This window comes from Carlito syrichta, unplaced genomic scaffold, assembly GCF_000164805.1.
Source record: "Carlito syrichta isolate Samal-C Ts95f unplaced genomic scaffold, Tarsius_syrichta-2.0.1 Scaffold309116, whole genome shotgun sequence".
Taxonomy (NCBI): Eukaryota; Metazoa; Chordata; class Mammalia; order Primates; family Tarsiidae; genus Carlito; species Carlito syrichta.
Genome location: NW_007253212.1, coordinates 333590 through 343815, shown reverse-complemented (window position 1 = coordinate 343815; position 10226 = coordinate 333590). Strand labels below are relative to the sequence as shown.

At 54.6% G+C, this 10226-nt stretch overlaps 1 protein-coding gene across 1 annotated transcript in view; it reads left to right on the top strand.

Moving 5' to 3' along the window:
- The first annotated feature begins 1606 nt into the window (after window positions 1-1606).
- Window positions 1607-10226, top strand: part of KCTD15 (potassium channel tetramerization domain containing 15) — a 12146-nt gene continuing 3526 nt past the window's right edge. The window contains exons 1-3 of the mRNA XM_008066838.2: window positions 1607-1713; window positions 2345-2520; window positions 7600-7744. Coding sequence (XP_008065029.1) covers window positions 1648-1713; window positions 2345-2520; window positions 7600-7744 — 387 coding nt within the window. The 5' untranslated portion in view covers window positions 1607-1647. The remainder of the gene's footprint in view (window positions 1714-2344; window positions 2521-7599; window positions 7745-10226) is intronic.

The window sequence follows — 10226 nt, the reverse complement described above, 5'->3', positions numbered from 1 at the left end:
GGCGCGCCGTGGACGTCAGGCTGTGCTTGGAGGGGAGAGAGGCTAGTGGGGACAGGCAGAGCAGGCTGTGTCGTGGGTGCTGGGTGGTCAGGGCCACTTTGGAACAGTGTCCTGGTAGGGGGAAAACATGATTCAGCCCGCGCTGCTAGATCTTCGTCCGGAATTCCTTCCAGTTCAGTTTAACCTCGGCGCGTCTCCCCTCCTGACTCCTCCCTCAGCAGAGCCACCCAGGGCAGCATAATCCATTCCTGAGGTCTGTTTTGGTTCTCAGAACTTCCTTGAGCCAAGTGACCTGGTTTTGTTTTTTAAGCTCTCGGGATCTCAGGGATGCCAAGAGCAGCAGACCCTGAGCGGCCAGCCCCCAGTGAGAGGATACTTTAAGCATCTCGGCTAATAGCAACCTCCCTCCCCTTCCCCAACCAGTTTTATGTCAGGAAACTTGCCAGGGCGCTCAGGGCAGAACACATCATAGGAGAGTAACCTTTCTTAAATGTGCAGGGTTTGATTCTCATTGGACCATGTCTTAAAATTGGATGTGGAATTTCAAGGCACAAATTTAGATGCCAGAGTTTAACAAGAAAAAGCAGTCCCTGGGCTCCCAAGAATTTCATGTGCTTGCTCTCTCAACGGTTAAAGCCGACAGAGTGAAGTCCAGGATGGGCTTGTGGAAGCCAGTGTGTGTGTGTGAGTGTGAGAGAGGGTGACCGTTTGTGAGGCCAAGCTCCCCTTCCCTCCCTCGAGACGGCCCCAAGCCAGTGGCAGAGGCCATGGAAACCTGCCCTTCTCCTCTGCAGAGAGCCCTGGAGGTGGCTTCCAGGGACAATCTTATTTCAGGTGGCTGGCACAGAGGAAAGTCTCTGAGGGACTCCGGGGAGGAGCAGGAGAACGGCTCCATTTGCTGATCTGCTGTCTGTTGTCTTCAGTCCAGCTTCTGATGCCTGGGGGGTTGTGTGATCCTGAGGGGGTCTGGAATGCATTAGACACAGATAACACCATTCTGGGGATCTGGGGAGAAACTGTGAGGTGCAGACTAGGCAAACAAAGACAGGTTTTCTCTGCTATTGAGAGCCATGGGGAGAGGTGGCTTCCCAAGTGGCTTGCCCTCATCACCGTGCCCTGGCTCCTGGCCAGTTGCAAACTGCATCTTCTCGCCTTGGAGGGTGGGGGATCCTTCCTGAGTCTTGGTCCACCAGGTTCTCTGCTGATGCCAAAGGAGACACGCTTGGTAACATGGCTCTAAACCAAAATACCAGGAAAATCAGATTTGTTCTGAGACATTTTGGGGCAATAACGGCGAGCATATGTTTCAGTGCTGTCATTAGCTGAATTAGCAGACATGGGAGCTGCCCAGAAAATGTGTGTGTGTGTGTGTGTGTGAGAGAGAGAGAGAGAGAGAGAGAGAGAGAGACAGACAATGTGTGTGTGTGATCTGCTATGGCCTGGAGGCCTGCTTTGGGATATGGAGATAGATAGAGATAGTGGTGAATGGAATCTGGGAGGGCTGCATGGATCCTTGGGGTCCCAGAGAGCCTACAGAGAGGATGATTGCAAGCCTCTTTGACTCCATGGGAGATGACTGCTGAGAAGAGCCCGCTCTCTGTTTGTCGGTGCTTCCTACAGATACTCTGGGTGGCGATGGAAGCCTAGATGCCTCACCGCAAGGAGCGGCCGAGCGGGTCCTCGCTTCACGCACACGGCAGCACCGGCACCGCGGTGAGCCTGCAGAGTGGGCTGGGTCCCTCACCGGGGGCGTCCTCCTTGGCTGCTTTTCGAGCGCCTGCTCACTGGCTGTCCTTCCTGGAGGCCACGGCACTCAAGCGACGACTGTTGACTGGCTGTGCGATTATGTATTTTTTGAAACAAAAATGCCCTTAATTTGATGTGAAATTTTACTACATGTATAAACTCAACGCCTTAGGTGCTGAGGAAGTCACTAATTTAGAGGTGTCTCGTTACTGAGACAAACTTGCAAAAACCCCTGAATCCCAATTCACAAATTGGCGATTCGTTTGTCAGGGGATATTTCACATCTAACACATAAGCCCGCGACCTTTAATTAGAATTTTGCAGTTTGTTTTATGCCCCTGGAGGCTGACACCTTGAAATTTTTTTCTTCTTCTTGATTTCTTATTGCTAATAAGCATCTTTCTTCTTCCCTCTGGTACTTTAAAGAAAATGATGCAAATACACTTAATTACAGTGGTGGCCATAATTTGTCAGCTGAATATGTGATCAGGCACAGGCAGAAGTGATCTGATTAGATCTGTGATCACACTTGCAATAAAGGAATTGCACGGCTGTGTCGTGGAGAAACTTTTGTTTTCCGCCTTGGTTCCATCTCCAGGAGGGAGGAAACATGTCCCGGCTGTCTCTCACCCGGTCGCCTGTGTCTCCCCTGGCTGCCCAGGGGATCCCACTGCCAGCTCAGCTCACCAAGTCCAACGCGCCTGTGCACATCGATGTGGGAGGCCACATGTACACCAGCAGCCTGGCCACACTCACCAAGTACCCTGACTCCAGGTAAGGGCACCCTCTGCGACCTGCTGCCTGGGGGCCTGTCTCCCCTGCCAGAACCCCCACCCCCAAGACTCTCCAGGGCACACAGGCTGACGCAGGCCCAGAGAGCTAGGGTTTGGGAGGCCAAGTCTGCCTGTTGACAGCTGCTTGGCGCGGGGGCTTGTGACCCTGAGCTGGTGACACTGGTAGTACAAGGTGGAACCCTTCACCCCGCCAGCGCACGTTGTGAGTCTCAGCAGTTATGCGGAGCCGGCCTCACCGGAGCCTGGCCAGCAGCTAGCTGGGGAATGTCACATGCCTTCAGCATTCTCTTGAGTGAGACTCTGGCCTGGTCTCTGCAGGGGATCGTTTGTGAGTGATACTAAGTAGCTAAGTCTTGGAGTCGTGGGGGGGCCATGTTGAATCCCATTCCTATTCTGACCCTGGGAAAGCTCGTGAGGGCAGGGAGGAGTTGCGGTTTGCCATCTTCCATCTGTTTGGGTGGCCTCTGCTGGGCCCTAAGAGCCAGCCGCAGGTTCCCCTTGGGTGACTTGACTGGCTACGAGTGCCAGGACATTTGGGATATCCAAGGCTGTGGTGAGCACGAGGCTCCTGCTCCCCTCAGCAGATCATGTATCTCTGCTCAGGGCCCTGGCTGAGCCTTGTGCACTCCCCTCAACCCCCACAAGCTGCTGAACCCACAAGCTCCCCTGGAACCCAGGCAAGGCACTGGCTGCTGCCGACCCTGCTGCCCTTTTCTCCCTGGCATTTCCCTTCTGGGCAGGAGACCTGGTTTCCCTGTTGGCACAGCAGTAGGGCTGACCTGAGGTGGGCTGGGTCTCTGAGCCTCTCCTGGAGATGACATGGCATGCTGCCGACTGAGCTGCGACTGTCTGTCCCTGCCACAGCAAGGTGACCACCGCTCTCTCCGGGGCCACAGGGGGCAGAGCATGGGAGGGCCAAGGCTGTGGGCATCACCCCTATTTTATACACTTAAAGTGGCCAGAGGAGTTCATTAATCCTCCAGATATTGAGGGATCGTCTCTGGGGCGCTTGCGTGTCAGGCTGCCTCGTCGCCGGTGTGGTTGCTACGAGCGGGGCGGGCTTTAGTGCGTGGGGGTGACTGCCTTCCAAGCTTGTTGTGCCCAGGATAGAGCCCTCCCCAGGGGCAGGCATGCCCCCTCAAGTAGATAATGCTGGAGGTGGATGCAGCGTCTGGTTCTAAATTTGAGGAGTGTGGGGTACGGATGGTAGTTGGGACTTTGGACTTTGTTTTCTTGACCTGACAGAGGCTGGGCCTGAGGCCCTATGAACTTGGGGCTTTTTTTTTGGGGGGGGGGCGACAGTGGCGTCGGCTTGTGCGCCTGCTTGCAGAGCCCTGTCTAGGATGGGAGATGGATTCTGCTTATTTAATTTCAGTTTTGCCTTCTGCGGCATTCCCGAGTTGTTTGAGATAGATCATTCCTTAATCGGTTGACGATGTTTGTGAGTGAAATTCATAAAACCTTGGCCCACAATCCTCTCTGAAGAGTGTTTCCTGAAATCAGACACTTACCTTTCTAGAGTAAACACAGCCTAGGCTCTGGGAGGGGGAGCTCAGGACTGCTGCCTGGGAGCAGGGGGGCGGGGACCTCTTCCCCGCCTCCCAGGCCCACAGTGTGGCTTTTCCTGGCCCATGGCTGGCCCAGGGGGTGTGCTCTACCCCTAGGGAGCTGAGGCCCCTGTGACCCCATGATCTGGCACGTGGGACCTTCTGCCGCCGGCAGGATGTGCCCAGAGGGGTGGCAGTCCGCATTCTTCCCTGGGGCCGGGGCTCAAGATGAGTCTGCCTTCCTGCCTGGATGGCTTCTGGCTGTGGAGCAGCTGCCCTGCAGGCCTGAAGCTTTGGCCTGGAGGCCAGGGGTGGCATGACCTATGGGACAGTCAGGAGCCAGGGGCCAGGCAGGGCCTGAGGAACGGGTTGAGGAGCTCTGCTGGCAAGCCACCCTCGGATCTCTCTTGTCCTTCTTCTAGTGGATTATTGCCATTTTTTTCCCTTTTTTTCTGAGTCGAAGTCTCGCTCTGTCGCCCAGGCCATGAGCGTGCCACTGCAGCCTCAGATTGCTAGGCTCAGACAATCCTTCTGCCTCAGCCTTCCAAGTAGCTGGAGCTACAGGTGTGCCACCACACCTGGCTAATTCTATGATTTATTGTAGCGACGAGGTCTCACCAGGCTGCCCAGGCTCAGGTAATCCTCTCGCCTCAACCTCCCAAAGTGCTCAGATTATGGGCTTGAGCACCACGCCCAGCCTAAGTGATTGCAATTTAAAGACTGTTTTCACCAATTCTGGAAAAGAAGATCAATCCCTCGCCCAGTGTCACTGATGAATGGATCACCTGGAGATGGAAAATTTAGAGTGCTGAGGTCCCCAGGGGTTTCTGGATATCGGTGATGTCCTGGCCTGGGCAGTGCTGCAAGAGGCAGGGACCCACACCCATGCCTCCCTGTGCCCACAGAACTACACCTAGACTTCTGGTTTTCGGTGGCCAGGGTGGCATGGGTGCTGGAGAGGCTGGTGCCAGGTGCCTCTGCTGGTCTGCCCAGGGCATCTGTGGTCCTCACCTAAGACAGCTGAGCACAGCTTCCTGGGGCTGGTGGTGGACTACCTGGTCAGCCCCCGTGCTCGTGTCCTGCCTCCTGGATGTCACTTAGCTACCGCCCTCACAGCCCCATTCTGCGGTCCATCCTGGCTGTGGGAAGCAATAAATGAAGATGGCCAGGAGCTTCAGAACTAATGAAACCTTGCGCTGAAATATCCAGGAAATTGGACCCAGAGCTTAAAAAGGTGGGGGGTGGGGAGAAAAGATGCCTCCCCTTGTATACTCAAGGTGGGTGGTTGGACAGCACCTTTTCTGCCCCTGCGGGTCCCAGATGCTGTAGCAAGAACTGGCAAGTGTATTTCACGGAAGACTAATGAAGCTGGCGTCCCGAGCCCTGCAGCCTCTCTCAGAGGGTAGCCTGGGCTGGTTTCCACGGGGATATGTGGAACCCAGGAGGTCACTCCTCTCATGACCCTGAAAGTGACCCTCATGGTGACTGTCCTAACCTTCCCTCAACCCACTCACACCCTTGGCCATCTCGGATGCTGAGGGCGCACAAGGCCTTTGTCCCGGGAGAAGCTGCATAGCTGCCGGTTGATCCTGGAACGGACACTGAGCCATGGGAAGACCTAGAACCAGCCAACCCTGAAATAAGGCAGATGGAGAAGCTTCTAGCCTGAGACCAATAAGACAGCCTAGAACCCAGCCAGCCCTGGAATGTGGGTGGATTGGAAATTCTCTAGACCAACAGGACGGGCTAGAACTCAGTCAGGCCTGACATCAGAGGGATTTGGAATTCAGCCAGGCCCAGAACGTTGCTTGCTGTACAGAGTGTTTGAGCTCAACCAGGAAGGGTAAGGAGAGTTTCCAGGGAGGCCAAGGCTTTGGATTTGCTGACTCATCTGTGGCTGTGACCCTTATTTCTTCCCTTCGGTACCATGTGTGGACCCTTAGCTGTCTGCCAACCACTGTCCATGGCACCTGGCAGCCTTGGCCAGTCCCCTCTCTCTCCAGGGATGCTGGGTGACCCTCACTCTGACATCTGAATGCCTAAGCTCTGTCAGGCCAGGTCCGGGTGACTTTGAGGGCTAGAATGAGTCATGGAATTCTCAGGCTTCACAGCAGGAGCTGTGTCCCCCAGTACCACTGACACCAGGGTGGGGGATTTACAGGACTGATTGACTGTTGGAACCCTAAGATGAGTTGTACCTAGTTGGCTGTAGCTCTGGTTCCACAGGCCCAGGCCTCACCACCCACCTCACAGCAGGCTCTGGTATGGAGTAGCCATGTGCTCACCTGTTCCCATGTTCCCACAGTGTCAGTTGCTTAGGCATCAGCTATTATACAGGCTAGACTGGAAGGCCGGAGCTACCCTACTCCCAGCTGTGCAGGCAAGCTGCCATCTTGGCAGGGTCTAGCTGGGCAGAAGTGTGTGGCCCTGCCTGCCAAAGTATGTCTGGTGGTGCTGTCATTGGGAAGATGCTGCCAGCCTTCCTCCTATTCCCAAGCCAAGCTCTTGGCTGCCCCTACCCTTCTTTAGAGCTCCTTAATCAGTCTGGGGTCTGCCAGCGCAGTTAGCCACACCAGAGGCTGCCACCCTGGCAATGGGAGAGGCATCGGCCCTGGCTCTGAGGCCTGGGTTCTTCTCCTTTAGTGGATAGGGACAGGCATCAGGCTCTCCAGTAGCCTCTTGCAGGGCCCACATTGTTAGAATCACTGCCCTTCTGAGGAGAGGGTGCTGGCGCCTGACTTCTCTCCTTATTCCCCCTGCCCGCAGCCAGTTGGGCCCATGTCATGGCGTGTGTGCATGGTTTCTGTGTGTTACGTTGTTGCATGTGTGTACTAGGGCACACGTGCTGTCCCTTTTGCCTGCCTCTGTTTCTCCCTTATGGCTCCCTGAGTCAGTGGCTGTAGGATGTTTGTGCTTTTGCATGTCTTGTTTGGCAGATGTGTGTCCTCTGCCTGGATGTGCCCAAGTCTGCCTAAGATTTGTGTGTTGGGAGGGAGGGGACCATGTGACCCTGTGCCGGTTGCCCAGGTGTGTTGTCGTTCACATGGGCTGGGTGAGCAGGATGGGTGCCACCAAGGACTAAGTCTTGGCTGGTTTACACATGATCACTGGGTGTGTGGCTGTTGACTGGGGCAATGGATGGTCCATGTGCATTTTCCCAGTCAGGGAAGGGTGTGTGTACCAGAGATGGAACCAGCTGGTTTGTGTGCATGGGGCGAGGTGGCAGTGTCTGTCTTGCTGTAGCTTTCCAGACCTGCAACGTGTCAGCAGGCTGGTGCGCACAGCTGGGTGTGACCCTGTTTGGCCGTGGCTCACAAGTGAAGGTGGGATATGTGGTATGTCTTATGTGACTGTGGCCTGGCTGCCCCAGGTGTGTGCACATACTGTCAGTCCTGACACTGCCCTAGAGTCACCCAAGTCCCTTCTCCAGCAGGGCAGGCTCTCAGGAACGGGGCTGGACAAGGGAGACTTGGTTCCTTCTTTCTGTCATCCCACGTTGCCTGTCTCCCCAGAATAAGCCGCCTCTTCAATGGCACCGAGCCCATTGTCCTGGACAGTTTGAAGCAACATTATTTCATCGACCGGGATGGGGAGATTTTCCGGTACGTCCTGAGCTTCCTGCGGACGTCCAAACTGCTGCTCCCGGATGACTTCAAGGTAAGTGTGCAGCTGGCAGCTCCCCTGCGCTGCCTGTGCGACGGCATTACACAGGGGACGCTGTGACTTAATAAATGGACCCATGGTTGTCATGACGACCATAAAAAGTTAAACGATGAAGCCGAGGGCTAAATCAGTTTTTCTAAACTAATTTTTTTTCTCACGTTTTTAGCTTATTTATCAGGGTGTAACAACAATTAAGCTGTAGCACTTACCCCAATTTAATGTTTGTTGTGTTTAAGCCCTGTTGTCTGCTGGAGTTATAAGAGTTAGAGGTTCATAAATCTGTTTCTTGTTGGCAGTTCACAGAGGGGAAAAACCCTGATGATCCAAACAGATAACTTTTTTTTTTTTTTTGGAGTCGGGGGTCTCCACTAAGGCTGGAATGCAGTGGTACCATCACAGCTCACTGCTGCCTCAGTTTCCTGGGTTCACACTATCCTTCCACCTCAGCCTCCTGAGTAGCTGGGACTATAGGTATGCCCCACCACCCCTGGCTAATTTTTTTTATTTTTGTAGAGATGAGGCCTCTCTATGTTGTCTAAGCTGGTCTCAAACTTCTGTGCTCAAGTGGTCCTCCCACCTCGGCCTCCCAAAGTGTTGGGATGGCAGGCGTGAGCCACCCGTGTCCTCAGACACCCTTTAAGCAGCAGATCATTTCTAGGTCTCAGGGTGACCCCTTCAGGGCAGGTGGCCCGGTTCCTTGGGTCCTGCCTTATTGGTGAGCCCCTCTAAGGCACTGGGGATCCTGGGAGGAGAGAAGTTCAGGCCTGGGTTACCCTGGCTTGTACCAGCAAATGTCCATTCTTCCTTCCTTCCCTCTTCCTTCAGCTCCTCAGAGGACTGGTAACCCTGGGGCTCTTTGTCCTCCATCCAACTCAATTATTGAGTGCCAGCAACTTAACTCAGACAGAAAATGCAGTGAAACATAAGGCAGATGTAGGGCCTGCCTGGTGACGCTTACAGTCTAGTGGCAAGGCAGGTTGAACTTGAATTCCGTGTGCCAAATGCTTCAGAGACGTGGAGAACATTGTGAGCGTGAGCAGTGGGGAACCTGGCCCAGGTGGGGTTGAAAGACACAATGTTTATCTGGGAGATGAAGACGAGACGGGGACAGACAGGTGTGAGGGCCTTGGTGAGGGGGTGGGAAAGAGTTCATAAGAGGGGAAGGGCAGGAAGGGAAGCTACTCTTTGTTTTGTTTTTTGGTTTGTTTTGTTTTTTTGAGTCGGAGTCTCACTCAGTCGCCCAGACTGGAGTGCAGTGGCCGCTCCCGGCCACCGCAGCCTCGACCTGCTGGGCTCCGGCGATCCTTCCGCCTCAGCCTTCCAAGTAGCTGGAACTACAGGCACGCACTACCACGCCCGGCTGATTTTTGATTTATTGTGGAGATGAGGTCTCGCCAAGTTGCCTCGGTGGGTCTCGAACCCGCGGGCTCAGGCAGTCCACTCACCTCAGCCTCCCAAGGCGCGGGATTACAGGCTGAGCCACCGACCCCGGTTTAGGGAAGCTACTCTTTGATGTTAGGGCCTTGGTGGGTGTCTTAGCATTGGGCATTGTACTCGGAATGCGGTGGAAGGGTTGTATGCAGGGAAAAGACAATCAGATTTACAAATTAGAAAGACGCCGGGCTCGGTGGCTCACCCTGTAATCCCGGCGCTTTTGGAGCCCGAGGTGAGTGAATTGCCTGATTCCACGGGTTCGAGACCCGCCTGGGCAACTTGGCGAGACCTCATCTCTACAATAAATCAAAAATTAGCCAAGCGTGGTAGCACGCGCCTGTAGTTCCAGCTACTTGGAAGGCTGAGGCAGAAAGATTGCCAGAGCCCAGCAGGTTGAGGCTGCGGTGGCCAGGAGCATACCACTGCACTCCAGTCTGGGCGACGGAGTGAGACTCCAACTCAAAAAAAAAAAAAAACCAAATTGGAAAGACAAGCTGGAGAAGGATACAGGGAGGGGAGGATAGATGGGTGGGAGCAGAATGAGGCCACTTCCCCAAGCCAAGGGAGATTTGCTGGAGGCTTTGGACCAGGGTAGAGATAAGAGAAGATGGAGCAAGGAAGCAGATCAGAGTTATGTTTGAGATGAGGCTGCAAAAGCACATGGGTGTGGGCTGGCTCTCCGGGGCACCTCCCAGCTTAAGACTTGAGTTCTGAGTCGATGCGTGGAGGTTCAAGGTTGAGGGGAGCATGGAGCCTGTTCTGCGTGGGAGGACTGGTAAGGCGTCAGGTGGAGACATTCTGGGCTGTGAGGACAGATGGGGTTGTTGGGTATGCAGGTGCCATTTAAAAACTTTGGAGCAGCCGGGCACCATGGGAGGCCGAAACAGGAGGATTGCCTGAGCCCAGGGGTTAAAGACTAGCCTGGGCAACTTGGTGAGACCTCATCTCTACAGAAAATCACAAAAACTCGCTGGGCATGGTGGCGTGCATCTGTAGTTCCAGCTCCTTGGAAGGCTGAGGCGGAAGGATCGCCGGAGCCCAG